This window comes from Apodemus sylvaticus, chromosome 1 (genome assembly GCF_947179515.1).
Source record: "Apodemus sylvaticus chromosome 1, mApoSyl1.1, whole genome shotgun sequence".
NCBI lineage: Eukaryota > Metazoa > Chordata > Mammalia > Rodentia > Muridae > Apodemus > Apodemus sylvaticus.
In genome coordinates this window covers 140,350,013-140,364,723 of record NC_067472.1, presented here as the reverse complement: position 1 = coordinate 140,364,723, position 14,711 = coordinate 140,350,013, and the positions used below count along the sequence as shown (strand labels likewise).

The 14,711-nt window shown below is 47.2% G+C and overlaps 1 protein-coding gene across 3 annotated transcripts in view; it reads left to right on the top strand.

The window, feature by feature from the left end:
• LOC127667660 (protein FAM169B-like) overlaps positions 1 to 14,711 on the top strand; it is a 78,912-nt gene that overhangs the window by 22,654 nt on the left and 41,547 nt on the right. For all 3 annotated transcript variants that reach the window (XM_052160831.1, XM_052160841.1, XM_052160823.1), the window contains exon 3: positions 2,025 to 2,124. In XM_052160831.1, the coding sequence (XP_052016791.1) occupies positions 2,025 to 2,124 (100 nt within the window). The remainder of the gene's footprint in view (positions 1 to 2,024; positions 2,125 to 14,711) is intronic.

Below are 14,711 nucleotides of genomic sequence, written 5' to 3'. Positions count from 1 at the left end.
GCTTCCTCGAGATTTTGGGAGGTGGGAGTTTACAGGCGAGTCTCTTAGAAGAGCACCTCTCTGGTGGAGGAACTAATGGGAGCTTGCTGGCCGCATGTGCTTTTAGTGCCCCCTAGTGGTGGTCTAGCAGAAGGACACAGACACTGCCTGATCTGATAGGTGCTGGTGGCAAGGGGAGCTTGAGAGCCGCAAACAAGAGCTACCACCAGGTTCTTTAGGACACAGTTTCCCCAGTCTGCTGTTACAACACTCATAAATAACTTAAAAAATAAACCTCAGTGTGCAGTATAGTCATCGAAGGGATAATGCCAGAGTTACTAAGAAAAACAGAAAGGGAAACAGTTGCTGACACGAAATTGTTTTAACGTGAGGTGACATGCCAACACGACTACGGACTTCTTCCTTCCTCCTTTCCCAAAAAGAAGGGAGTTAGGCAAAACCTATCATTTGGTCCTCTACTACTTTAGCAGTGAGTAAGGAAGCAGGGACAGGGACGGGGCAGGGACAGGGAGCAGTGTGCTGTTTGGTACCCTGAACCAAGGTCACCAGGAGTGAGCCTCCTCACAGCTTACACAGTGGGGATTTTTGCTATCCAAAGATTCTCTGGCTGAAAGGAACGGTGAAGAAGTGGTTTGAGGAGATACCATGTCTTGACTTTCTTTTTCACAATTATTTTTTTTTCTTGTCTGGACATTATCCTGTTGCATTTAAAACACTTGCTGATTTTTTTTTTTTGGCTTAAAAAATGCATATGTTCATTGTATGGTGTTTAAGGCTTACAACAGAGGGCAGAGGGAGCAAAGCCATGTGTGGCTAACTGTTGTAAACCTGTGGATGTATTTCTTTATTTTTACTTTCCGAATGCTTTTTTGAAAAATTATTATTATTATTATTTTTATTTTGAGCCAGGGTCTTGCTGTGTAGCTCAGCCTGGCTCAAGAACTTGCAATCTTCCTTCTCCACCGTTCCAAATGCTGAGATTTTTGCCTGCTTTAAAAAACCTGGGTAAGATTCCCCTCTGGATACGATGTATCTGCAATAAGCATCTTTCCAGGTTGCTGTGATGTTTTGTAAACTTGGTGTTTAATGGTCTTGTAACAGCCACCTCTGCGGATGAACCAGCCCCTCGAGGGCATTTCATTAAGGTCACTCCAAAAAAGGGAGGTACAGAGAGATTGCCAGCACTGGGATATGCCAGGAAACAGCTCTCTGTAATGGTGGTGCTCTGCTGTAAACTTTTTGCAAGAACCTGCCTGCCTGGCCCAGCTGCACATTCTTTTCTTATTTTCTTATATTCTCAGTTTTCAAAACAGTGTTGGTCATGGAATGTATTGACCTCTTTAGGAGCTGGGAGCAGAGGTTTGGACGTTTACAAAGAGGGCTTTCGATGTAGCCCTCAGAAGGTAATCTGGTCCTCTTCGATTGTTAGCAAAACCGCCTTGAACTGAGTCTTTCCCTTGTGGGGCTTAAGGACAGGGCTGAGCCTGGATGGCTCAGACATGGTACACATTTTAACGGCTGCTTTCAGAGCTGGTGCTGGGGTCACAGACGGTGGGAGCATTTATGGAGGGGGGCATAGCCTGGCCTCATTCTACTGAGCAACTATCAGGGCTCTAGAAAAGATGAGAACGACACTACAGTTGTCTGTGTGAGGTGGAGAGAGGCTGACAGCCTTGTAGGTTGAGGTCCCTGGAGGTCCAGGATGGAGAAGGCTGTAGGAGCAGCAGTTACAAAAAAGGGAGAGAGCTCCAGGGGTGCTCAGGAGTAGACCAGGTGTCTGATCCGTGGATTGATTGACAGGTGGTCTTGGGATGGGAAGGCTTGCTGGTGGAAGACAGAAACCAGACTGTTGCCTTATCCAGGATGGCTAAGGCTTCCGTCTCTGTCCTTCCTGCATCCTGCTAAGCTTACCTCAGTTAACAGTGTTCCTTCAGTAAGCACTTCCCTAAGTAATTGCAAATCATTTCCTGTGCCTTAGTGAAGTGCAGAATAGTAATTTCATTTGCCTTTTTTTTTTTTTTAAGGTCACACTTGAAACTTCATCTCTTTGTTTTTGCACAATGTACCGTGATGAACCTCAACATAAAATACTGGTTTTGGTTAATCCCCAGGACACAAAGACAGGTTGGTAGTTTTTTTTTTTTAAATTAATTTGTTCATTTATGTGCATTAGTGTTTTGCCTGTGTGAGGGTGTCAGATGCTCTGGAACTGGAGTTACAGACGGTTGTGAGATGCTTTGTGGGTGCTGGGAATTGAACTCGGGACCTCTAGAAGAGCAGCCAATGCTCTTAATTGAGTCAAGTCTCCAGCCCTGTGTTGGTAGTTTTATTATTATTATTATTATTATTATTATTATTACTATTTTAAAAGATTTATTTATTTTATGTATGTGAGTACATACACGGCCACTGTATTCTGGCTCACCAGAAGGGGACATCAGATCCCATTACAGATGGTTGTGAGCCACCATGTGGTTGCTAGGATTTGAACTCAGGACCTCTGGAAGAGCAGTCAGTGCTCTTTACTGTTGAGCTATCTCTTCAGCCCCATGCTGGTAATTATTAATGGATATGGTATCTATGACCAAGCTGCACATACAGCCTGATTCTTTTGTTATTACTGTTGTTTTTGTTGTTGTTGTTTTGTTGTGTTTTGCTTTGGTTTTGAGACAGTGTGGATCCCTCACTGTCCTGGAATTTGAAGTATAGACCAGGCTGTCCCTCAAACCAACAGAGATGTGCTTGCCTTTGCCTCCCAAGTGCTGGGATTAAAGGTACAAGCCACTGCTGCCCAGTGAGCCCTTGGCTTTAAAAACAGGAATCTTGATTTTGTGGTATCTGACATATGGGAATTTTCAACATTTAGGGATGCAGTGGTACATTCTTATCTTTATTGAAACATGGGCCATTTTGCATATCTCTGACCACAGTCCCTACCCAGAGCTGCTTTGAGGTTCACTCTTGCCATTCCCATTAACAGCAGTTCCAGAGCTGTGGGCACTGGGTAGGACACTATTGGGACATCCCAATGACCTTGTGGGATGTCATTCTCCTCTCCAAATGTAACGAACGAGGGCTTCACAGTGGTCAAAGTGGCTTGCCAAAGGCCTTCAGCTAGAGCACAGGAGTGCTCAATTTTTGCAAAGTGACAGTTGGGTGGGGGTTGTGTTTCTGATGGGTGACAGTTTGGTCTGTGACTCTCCCAAACCATGGAGAGACTATTTGCAGCAGGCCTCAGCTTCCTGCAGTGAGTCCTCTGGAGAGAGGCATAGGCATGGCCAACTGCACCTTAGGCAGAGGCGTGGCCACTGCTGGCAAGGGGGCCTTGTTGGGAGGAGATCTAGCAAGTTGGTCTGCCCGAACCCAGTGCACCAGCAAGCTGGTGGGAAGCACCTGACTTCTGACCTCAAGGCAAACAATCCTTTGCAGCATTTTTCTTGTTTGTTTTGCTTTTACAATGCCATGGGTTGTTTTCCAGTAAGACATAATCATCATAGTACACTGGTAATACCCTTTTAATTAGTTAGGCCTCCTGAAATGATGACATTTTGAGATTTTAGGTCTTTAACCGTTTTTAGAGGAGGAATTCTCCAGCTTTCTGCCTCTCCTGGAGAAACGCTTTGGCTTGTCACCTGACTGCCTAGAGTTTAGGCTCAGAGGATCCCTTGCTCCACTGATGTCACAAAGTTCAAGGTGATGTCTTTGAGGGCAAGCTATTTAAAAGTATGTAGGACTGTTCTTCACGCTTCTCTCCTTGCTAACTGTGAGACAGAGGCATGCTCAGGTAGCTGTCTGGGTGTTGGGGCTGTGTGGTGACAAAGCCTTCTTATTGCCCCAGGGCTGGCAGAGGTTGTGCTAGAGCTCTCCTGTCATGATGAGGGTGCCTGCTTGCTCTCCATCCAGCAGAACCGAGGCTGCCCTGAAGAGAGAGCCCAGGCTTTTGATACTACCTTGAGTTTGCAACCCCACTACCAGGGGAGGGGAAGAGGAGTCCTTTAATGCACCTCTAAAATAACTCATCCTAAGAAAATGTCCAAATATCAGCAGCTCCCCCACCCCATGTAGCCACTGAACAGGAATCTGGCATAGGGCTTTAAAGATGGACTACATGATGCAAACATACAATGGATTCTTAGAAATCTGTTCCCCATTTGCACTGCACTTAATTTTCTGCTGTCTTTTAAGAGTATACCCTAATCCATATTCATAAGTGCGAAGGAATCTCACTGCAGCCCCATGCTCGTATATAAAAGTGTTCCAAATAAAGTTTCCCGATGACTTCCTGCTGCTGTGGGTACCATTGTTGTTGCTGGCTGCTATTGCTGTTGATTTCATAGGCGTGCTCTTGTATTTGCTGCCCGTGCACTCCTTTAGAAGGTGTCTTGAGGTCTTCGGAGAATGCACATCTTGCAGACCCTACAGTAGAAGGACTCTTCACAGCTCTGCCCATCAGTGGCTCCCTTACCCTTGTGCTAAGCTGTGTCTTTAGAGAAGGGAATTGCTGGCTCCTGAACCATTTTCTTTGTTCTGTACATTATCTTTATCTTGTGCCATTATCTTTGCATTCTGGTGAAGGCGGATGCAAGTTTAAATGGAAGCTAAAGGGAATCAGAAGCTGTTTGATCGGCCCTGCATATGAGTTAATTATTGATAACTGTGTGTGAGTTAATTATTGATAAGCTGGTTGACTCCATTACAGTGACTTCCGATAAGTCTGTAAGCAAATGAAAAACATCCTGGAAGGGCAAGTTCCCCACTGGCAAGCAGTTGATACTGAAGGCATTTTGGTTAAATACAGGTGATGACAGTGTCCACCATTTTCCCTGTAGGGAATTGCAGGTGTGGTCTGCCTAAAGGTGGCTTCAGAAACAGGGCCTCTTGTCTCTGCTGCTTGCGAGCATTTATTCTGATTTTTGTGGTTTTTTGGATTTGGCTTTTTCAAGACAGGGTTTTTCTGTATAGCCCTGGCTGTCCTGGAACTCACTCTGTAGACCAGGCTGGCCTCGAACTCAGAAATCCGCCTGCCTTTGCCTCCCAGAGTGCTGGGATTACAGGCGTGCACCACCACTGCCTGGCTATTCTGATTTTCTACACAGCAGCTGGTTGATATTCCCTAAGGGGAAGTAGACATAGGTACCCAGCACCCTGTTTCCTAGCTTCTCAAGGGTCCTTATATACTTTTTCATGTTTTATTTCCCTTATTTATTAATTATTAATTAATCTCAAGTGTTTATGACTATATAAAATCAGTCAGAATGCCAATTGAGAGGCGACTTCTCTCCATCTTTATTAAATCCAAAGCCCCGCCCCTGGTGACCTTTTCTTTTCTTTTTTCCCCCCTGAGACAGGGTTTCTCTGTGTGGCCCTGGCTGTCCTGGAACTCACTCTGCAGACCAGGCTAGCCTCGAACTCAGAAATCCGCTTGCCTCTGCCTCCCAAGTGCTGGGATCAAAGGCGTGCGCCACCACCGCCCAGCTAGACCTATGCTTTTCTTAGCCCTTCCCGTGTCCCGACTGTGTGGGAGGACGAGCATGGATCTGGGTGTCACCTGAAGCATCAGGAAGTCGTGCATTGTCAGCTGGGCTTTCTGACTTCTCTGAGCATCAGGTTTGCCATTTCCAAGATGGAGAGAACATATTACGCTTCTCAGGGTATTTGTGGGAACTGAATGACTTATGGCAGAAACTATGACGCTTTGGGACAGTTCCGGCAGTGAACAGGATTCCCATAGTCGACCAAAGCGAACCTTGGTCCACTTTTCATCTTTGCGTGTACACTGTGTGAGAGAAACATATGATTTCTGATCATGATTTCAGATCAGCTCACATGTTATCTTCTGGCTAAACTCTGTGAGCTGGAATTGTGTCTCCAGCATATTGTGCTTCCCACACCACAGGCAATCTGGTTTGGCTCTGAACAACACTAACTGTAAGGTCGTTCCTCTACAGACCCCAAAGTGCCTATTGTGTAAATGCCATGTACTTGATCCTAAAAGAAGCTGATCAGTGGAAGGCTAGGCAGGCCATGTGGCCATCCTGGGTGAAAAAGAAGGTAGCCATTCTAGCGAGGGGAGATGCCAGGAGCCAGCTGTGGCCTGGTGATGCTGGAAGGGAAGACGGTCTTTCTAATGACCTCGGGTCAGGCCATGTCCGCAGCTAATGGCATTTGTCCATGTGTTTAGAAGACAAGACGAGAGCTGGGGCAATGTTTGAGGAGACAGATAAGGATGAGGGATTTGGGGGTCCAAAGCTCAGAGTGGGAGCTGGAGAGATGGCTTGGCAGTTACTTGAGCCTTTACCAACGTTTGAATTCAGCATAAGCAAGCCAGGTGTCCCACACATTCCTTTAACTCCAGACCCAAGAATCCAATGCCATTTGTGACTTCTGCACATATATACACACACTCAGATCATACTCACACACACTTACAAACGCTATTACACACCACAGCTCACATATCATACACTTAGACCACACACACACACACACACACACACCCCATACATACAAATGAATAAACAACTAGAAGATAGCCTTTGAAGGTTCAGGGCTCAGCAAAGCAGGTTTTAGCCACTGTGGCTGCCTTTCGAAAGGAGAAAAAGGAGCATTTTTGAATAATTCTATTTCAATACTAATTCCATCAATTTGTCTCAGCTTCAAATATATCAATCATTCAATTCTAAATATTTTGTTTTCACTTCCTGAGACTGTGTCTTACTTGATTGACTATTAATCCTATTTTAAAACAAGAGGGAGCAGGCTTCTGGGCTAGAGTGAGACTTTGGTCTGTATAGCTGTGAAGCCTTGTGAGTAGCCAGACTGAGAAGAGGATATACCGGTAGTGTACAAACAAGTGAGTTATTGAATCTGGGAAGCTCTGGTCCCTGCATCCTGGGCTGGTCTGTTCCATTTTGGGACCGCTTAGGCTATAGGGAATACATGCTATATACCTGCCTTGTGTCTCCTTTCTGACCTGGTACCTCCCACATCTGCACCATCCAGGTATGTGCGTGAGTGTGCGCACATGTGCGTGCGCGCGCGCGTGTGTGTGTGTGCGCGTGCACATGTGTGTGGTCTTCTCTTAGATGGTTTTTCTCAAGTTTGGGTTCTTTCCTGCTTTTCATTCTCTGGCTGTCGTGACTGTTGTTTCTGTAGTTTCTTCCCCAAAGTAGATCACACAGAAGCTTTTAAAGTCATGCCTGATCCTTTCTCAAAACCACTGCATCACCTGCTCTTTCTAGTCTGTTCCTGACTTCCTATGCTCTTTGGAAGAGTAGGTTTCTTTTCTTTCTTTCTTCCTTTCTTTCTTTCTTTCTTTCTTTCTTTCTTTCTTTCTTTCTTTCTTTCTTTCTTTCTTTCTTTCTTTCCTTCTTTCCTTCTTTCCTTCTTTCCTTCTTTCCTTCTTTCCTTCTTTCTTTCCTTCCTTCCTTCCTTCCTTCCTTCCTTCCTTCTTTCCTTCTTTCCTTCTTTCCTTCTTTCCTTCTTTCCTTCTTTCCTTCTTTCCTTCCTTCCTTCTTTCCTTCCTTCTTTCCTTCCTTCTTTCCTTCCTTCTTTCCTTCCTTCCTCCCTCCCTCCCTCCCTCCCTCCCTCCCTCCCTTCCTTCCTTCCTTCCTTCCTTCCTTTCCTGTCCTTTCCCATTCCTTTCCCTTTCCCTTTTCTTTTCCTTTCCCTTCCTTTCCCTTTTTCTTTTCTTTTCTTTTTTTTTTTTTTTTTGAGTAGGATTTCTCTGTATAGCCCTGACTATCTTGGAACTCACTCTGTAGAACAGGCTGGCCTCGAACTCAGAAATCCACCTGTCTCTGCCTCCCAAGAGCTGGGATTAAAGGTGTGTGCCACCACTGCCCAGCAGAAGAGTAGGTTTCAATCCCAGGATCATAGTCTCAGGTTCTGGCAGCTGTGGGATAATTCTGTGAGTCTAGAGCCATTTGCCTTGGTGGCAAGGATGACCCTCTATGACTGCCAGGTATTTGACATTTGTTTTTGGGTTCTGTTCTACACATCTGTCTTAGTTAGGGTTTATTTCTGTGAACAGACACCATGACCAAGGCAAGTCTTATAAGGACAACATGTAATTGGAGCTGGCTTACAGGGTCAGAGGTTCAGTCCATTACCATCAAGGCAGTAATAGCCTGTCAGCGTCCAGGTGGGTGTGGTGCGGGCAGAGCTGAGAGTTCTACATCTTCATCTGCAGGCTGATAGTGGAAGACTGACTTCCAGACAGCTAGGATGAGGGTCTTAATACCCCGCACTCACAGTGACACCCGTTCTCCAACAAGGCCATACCGCCAAATGGTGCTACTCCTGGGCCGAGCATATTCAGACCATGACAATATCTGCATCTAGCCTGTTAGCGTTCTGTCCCCCCTCCCTCTCTCCCTCCTTTGCTTCCATCCTTCTACCCCTCCTTCTGTCCCTCCCCTTTCTTTCTATCCCTCTCTGTTTCTGTTTTTCTCTTTCGTGTCTCTTTATCTCTCTCTCTCTCTCTCTCTCTCTCTCTCTGTGTGTGTATGTGTGTGTGAGAGAGAGACAGAGAGAGACAGAGACAGAGAGACAGAGAGAACATGTGTGGATGCCCTCTGACAGCCTTGAGTGTTGGTCTCCCACTTTGTTGAGAAAAGGGTCTCTATTGTTGCACAGTGTCTGCCAGGTCAGCTGGCCTGTGAGCTTCTGGGGACTGTCCTATTTTGTCTGCCATCTCCTCTTAGGTTCACTTGAACACATACCTAGTTTATGCAGTGCTGTGGCCTCCCCACCAAAGTCATACAGGGTCTTTGGGGGTCTGGAGATAGGTCCTTCCCTATTGGATACAACCTAACTCTTTTACAGTCACATCTTGGTGACAGAAGACACTGTCAGATGTCAGGCTTCTCTGGGAGCTGCGGGATGACGTCACTGTCGTACCCTCAAGGAACTTGCTGATAACCTTGTCAGGTTTTCTTTTATTTAGCTCTCTTTCTGACCATGTTTGTTTTATATACTTTTTAATTAATGAATTAGTTAATTAATTAATTAAACTAAGTGGCGAGATGTTAGTTGGCACGCTGGCAGGGCAAAGACTGTCCAGAAGCTGATCAAATGCTGTAATTGAGTCATGTGACAGAGACACGGTGCCAGAGTGTTACGGAAGCTTCTGGAATGAGATGGCCTTGCTGGGGTCAGGGAGAACCAGGAGTGGCTCTTGGCGGGAAAGTAGAAGCTCACATGGGGTGTGAACCCCAAGAGGATGCCCACTGCTCCTTCCTTGGCCCTCTGTGCCTGTCCCCGTGTGTCCAGCTCAATAACAGCATCTGTTCTTTTTTAAAGACTTATTTAGGGCTGGAGAAATGACTCAGTTGTTAAGAGCACCGACTGCTTTTCCAAAGGCCCTGAGTTCAAATCCCAGCAACCACATGGTGGCTCACAACCATCTGTAATGAGATCTGACGCCCTCTTCTGGGGTGTCTGATGTCAGCTACAGTGTACTTAGATATAATAATAAATAAATCTTTTTAAAGAAAGTAAAAAAAAAAGATTTATTTGTTTATTAATGAATAAATAAGAGTTGGTGCTTGTAACTGCTGAGCCATCTTTCCAGCCCCTAGCACCTCTGTTCTTCATGCTCACGGAGACCACTGGGCTCCTGTGACCTTAGGGACTTGGGCCTGCTCCAAAGCAGCTCCTCATCCTGTAGAGTCTAGCTGTGAATCTTAGCAATCCCCCTACCCTTGCTTTTTTTGTTGTTGTTGTTGTTTGTTTGTTTGTTTGAAGGATTCTAGGCTTCTCTTTATAGTTATCCTATTATGTTCCTGGCCATATCTTCCACCCTGGAGGCCATGGTGGAAGAGTGGGGGAGAAGGCACAGAGACCAAAAGATGCCTGGTGATATTCTAGAGAGTGGGGTGGGATGAGGGCTGCAGGCAAGGGTCCTAGCTCTGACTCTCCAGTGCCTAGCAGATTGACTGTTGGCTGGTTGGAAGGAACGTTGGCTATGATCAGGGGCCAGAATGGTCATTCCTGGAGGCTGCCAGTAGCCAGGTCAGGGGTGCAGTGGGCTAGCCTGGCACAGCTAGGGGAAGCAGTAGGAAAGAGCATAAGCCCTCTGAAGTAGATAGGTAGATCATAAGCACTCTGAAGGCAGGAAGTGCCACTCAAATCTTCTGGCTCTGCTTGGCGTTTGTCAACCCGAGAGCATGTCAGACATGCATTCCTGAGCTTTCTGTCCAGGGAACTGTGAGACACAGTGGTGGCCCAGGCTCAGAAACAGCAAGCCAGACACTTCCGGAGTTGGGAGACTGAGGTGATGGTGTGAACAGCTGTGGCTACACATTGACTTCTCTCATGAGACGGTCTGTCTTTCCCCCCTTGGCTCCCAGGACATTTTGTGACCAAGCGTAACATTCACTCTTGAAATTGCTGCTAATTTATTTACAGTGTTTGGTGATTGCATGTCATGTGCACCCTGAGAAAAACAAGCAGGGAATTGAAAAATGATGATTTTTTTTTTCCTGGAAAAACATGTCCATTATAGCCTGCAGTGACATCGAGTGCCAAGCTAAACATTCAGATGAAACCGGAGCCTCTGTGTAGACAGCCCTCTGAGGGGCTGTCTTGGTCCAAGGAAGATTGCGACACTAAGACCAGACCTCTGTGCTGCCTTTGGGGCAGGTATAGTTGGCTTGCAGAACTGGGGGATCAGATGTGAGCTGCACCCCAGAGGATCTTGGAGGGCTTTGTCAGAACAGAATGACCTTTCTGAGACACCCCTCACCCTCATACAGGCTATCTCAACTTTGACGAGGGCTTAGAGATGGAGACTGGGTACAGAGTGGGTAGATGTGTGGATTTCTTAAAGGGAGGTGGGGTGAGCCCGGATCACCCTAGCTCTCTTAGGGGAATGAACCTGTCCACTTTACTCTCCAGACGGATGGATTCTATGCCTCTAGTAAACTCATGGGTGGTGCGCCTGGTAGGTTTGCCCTTGTAGCAAAGCCAGTGGAGGAGGAAATACAGTTGTTTTCCTACCATGTAGAATAGGAAATCTCCTCGAGAGTCCTCAAGGTTAGCAGGTATTCCCATTGGTTCCTGTGACCCAGTAAACCTAGAATCTGTCTGTTTTAGCTGGTGCATACATTTATAATCATGCAAAGACTGGTATCATCCTGGCATATACCAAGTCATCTAAGTGGGGCTGAAGGAGCCCCACTTAGTTCAGACCAGTTAAGGGAGTAGAGAAGAGGGTGGGTTCTGGCTGGAAACTGTTTCCTCTTTGGTACCCACGTCTTTGGGCAGCTTAAGATGTTCTATGGCCCCCAGAATCTTGTTTTCATTGGTCTGTGAAGGAAGCGGACCAGAGATCTGCTCACAGTGACAAGCGTGTCTTTTGGGAACACCTGTTGGCCATGGTTTGGGCTTTCCTCTTCTATTCGCACTGTGAGATGGATTTAAACTGAGGGAAAGAGCACGCCAGGAAGACATGTCATTCATACCAAGGAACTTTTGGTATTTGGAAACTATGAAGGCCAAGGAAAATATTTACAGTGTCCAGAGTGGGGCCTTTGTCCTGAAGGACAGGGATGCCTTTGCCTTCATCCATGCACACGAAAGGTTTCTGTCAGTGCCACTAGGGCGTCTGTCTGCATCTCTGTGCTTTCTGAAACTCTGGGAAACTTGGTGAATTTGTCTTGGTATACCTTGGCAATTTTTAGGTTTCTTTCCTAGATAGACTAGATTTTTTTTTCTTTTTTCTGTAGTTCAACTGTACTTCAGGAGTTAGGCACCACGCCCTCCCTCAACTCCATCTTCTTTGAGTTAAAAATCTAGACCCATGAAAAAGAAAATCACTTGAGGAGAGAGAAGCCTGAGAAATGCTGGGGGCGTGGGGTGGGGGTGTGGAGGAGGGGAGGGGAGGGGAGGGACTGTGAATGTCCTGCAAGCCAGATGTTTTCTTCTCACGACAAAAGGCACCCAAGTTCACGGGCATGTGGGGAAGTGTTTTCCTTTAAGGACAACATCTGCATGGAAATGGTAGTCCGAGTAATGCAATGTGACGGTTGCTATGTCAACTGGTGTATTTTCCCCTCCCCTTAAATTATTGACCAGCACAGTCAATGTTGCATAAAAGTCATGCAACTCAGTGGAATGTGTTTATGTGCTGGCCTCTGCCAGAACTTTTCATCACTCCCCCCCCCCCCCTTGCATGTATTTGCTGTTGGGAAAGATGGCTTGTCACTTAGCTTTAACAGTGTTCCCCCGCCCCAATCCCAACCCCAACACAGAGATTTCTAAGATTTGTTAACAGGCCAGTGGTGACTTAAACTGCAGGGGAACAGTAGGACGGGAAGTGAGGAGTGAGGGGCTGAAAGGCTTTTAGCTGTGATGGAGAAGTACAGACCTTGGGGCAGTGTGTGAATCCTTTGCAGATGGTTCGGGGAGGTAAGACGTGTTGTTTCGGGGAAGATGAAGGCTGCCTGTTCCTCTTAAATCCTTTATGAAGACGGCATGGGGCACCAGCTCTGTCTTTTACTCTAGGCTATATGTTCTGTGGCCTCCTGGCTATCCTCTGCTTGCTGTCTGCGTAGCCCGGGTTATCCTCAAATTCCTGGTCATCCTGCTTCGACACAAGGGGTTCTGGGAATACAGATGTGTGCCCTCAAGCCTGGCTTTCTTTGTTGTCTGTAACTAGCACTTGATGTCTCCCCACGGCCCTTGAGTCTTCCTGGTTAGACCACTTATTTCCTTCTGCCCCAGCTGGCTGCCCACTTTGCTGTCTGGGATAAAACCCTACCAGTGGGCCCTTTCTGTCCCCAGCACCTCCTACTTTGTCAGCAAATTTGCTTTGGGTTAGACCCTTACTCTTGGGGTTGTGTGACCTTTGGTCTCCTCCCAGCCTCTGACCTCACCCTTTCCTAATCTACTCTTCTTGCTTGAAACACTTCATTCTTGACAACAGCACTTTTAAGCACACAGCTTTAGATGCCACAGTTTTGATCTAGGAGAGCAGCTATTAACCACAGTCTCCTCGTCTGCATCCATGTATGGCCACCCCCATCCACGCCAGGTACAGTCAGTGTTCATGCTACACCAGGGCATACATTACAACTGTTGCCTACAGGAACGTGTCCCGGTTACAGAGTCCTCACCTACATACTGTGAAGCCAGTCACTTGCCTCTTTTGCTTGGTCTCTTCTGTGACTTATTACAGAACCTGATACCTTGATCCAACTACTGTGGTCTCCAAGGCTGGGTCCTGTCCCTTGGCTCGCCACCATCTGTGGCCTCAGGGTGGGTCTTGGAACATCATCTCCATCCTTCCCAGACAGTCTTAAAGTGCATGTCTCAGTGTCTGTCATGGCCGGGTCACCCTGTTGGATGACTCCTGCTGAGCACAGTACCTGGCACATTTGCTGAAGAGGTACCAAGTGCTTCCCTTCCCTCAGTGTGGAAACAGCTTGATGATATTGGCTCTGCTGAACTCTTCCAAGACTCTGCCGCTCAGTGCCGGGGGTGGGGTGGGGAGGGGTGCATTCTCTTACTGATCTCCTGCAGACCCCCCAGCTCTACACCCCTGATTTTCTATCTGTTTTAACCTGTGGGTACAATGCTTGGAATGGGGGTTTTAGAACCAGCAAGACTTTCCAAATTCATATCTTTTTCTAGCGGCACCATTATCACACACACGACCTTAAGCAGGGATCTCAAACCCGGAGCCTCACCTGGGGGACAGAATGAGCTTGTGTGGCCACTGTATGAGGTGCCACCCCTGCCACTGCACCAGGTGCTCCCCGAATGCTCAGGCGTGCCATTGTGTCAACTGTCAACTCCTTCACTACAGGAATGGAATTGTGTCTCTCCTCTCCTCTCTTGGGGTCTGAGTGGCTGCCAGTCATCTCCCGAGCACACCCAGACTGGCCTTATTCCTTCTCAGGCCCTTGGTGTTGGTGTGGCCACACTTCCTGGGTTCTCTCTTTTCTCATAGCTGGAGTACCCACCTCTGCTCACCAGAGCCTCACTCACCAGGCCTTTCTCCAAGCTGGGTGTTTCCCTTGGAGAGAGCTCATGTTGAGTTCCCCAGTGGAGGTAGTGAGCGCCGAGCACGTGCTCCTCGTGTGTGCGTGCGCTTCATGGGGAACTGATGCTGTAGAAGGACTGTGTGCCATTTTGGTGCCACCCCCTGGGGCAAGTTGGGGGAAGTGGCAGACAGGCATCCGAGCGTCTTTCCCTGATGGAGGTTGCTAATTCATCCCAGCACTCTTGCTCTTTGCTAAGTTGGCTCTGGGCTGTGGCCTGAACATCTGATCCCGGCTTCTGGCTACCACAGCCTGACCTCTCCATGTGGGCATGCAGCGGGGTCCAGGGCACCACAAGAACATGGCCACCGAATCAACTCAGCAGGCCTTCTAGGGGCTCATAAAGACTGAATAGACAAACATGGACCTTGTATGGAGCTGGGCTGGGCCCTCCACATATATGCTATGCTGTGTAGCTTGGTGTTCTTATGAGACTCCCAACAGTGGGAATGTGTGTGTGTGTGTGTGGGGGGGGGAGTTGTATGGATCTTTTTGAGAATCCTGGAATTTTGGTTTCTTTAAAAAAAAAACCACAGAAATATTATAAGAATGTGTTTTCAAGGTATAAGGATATGGGGCTGCTTTGGACTGTCTACAGCAGCTATGATTTGCCTCGTGCTTTAGCAGAAGCGTGGTTTTGCCAGCTGCAGATAATTTCTGCATTGT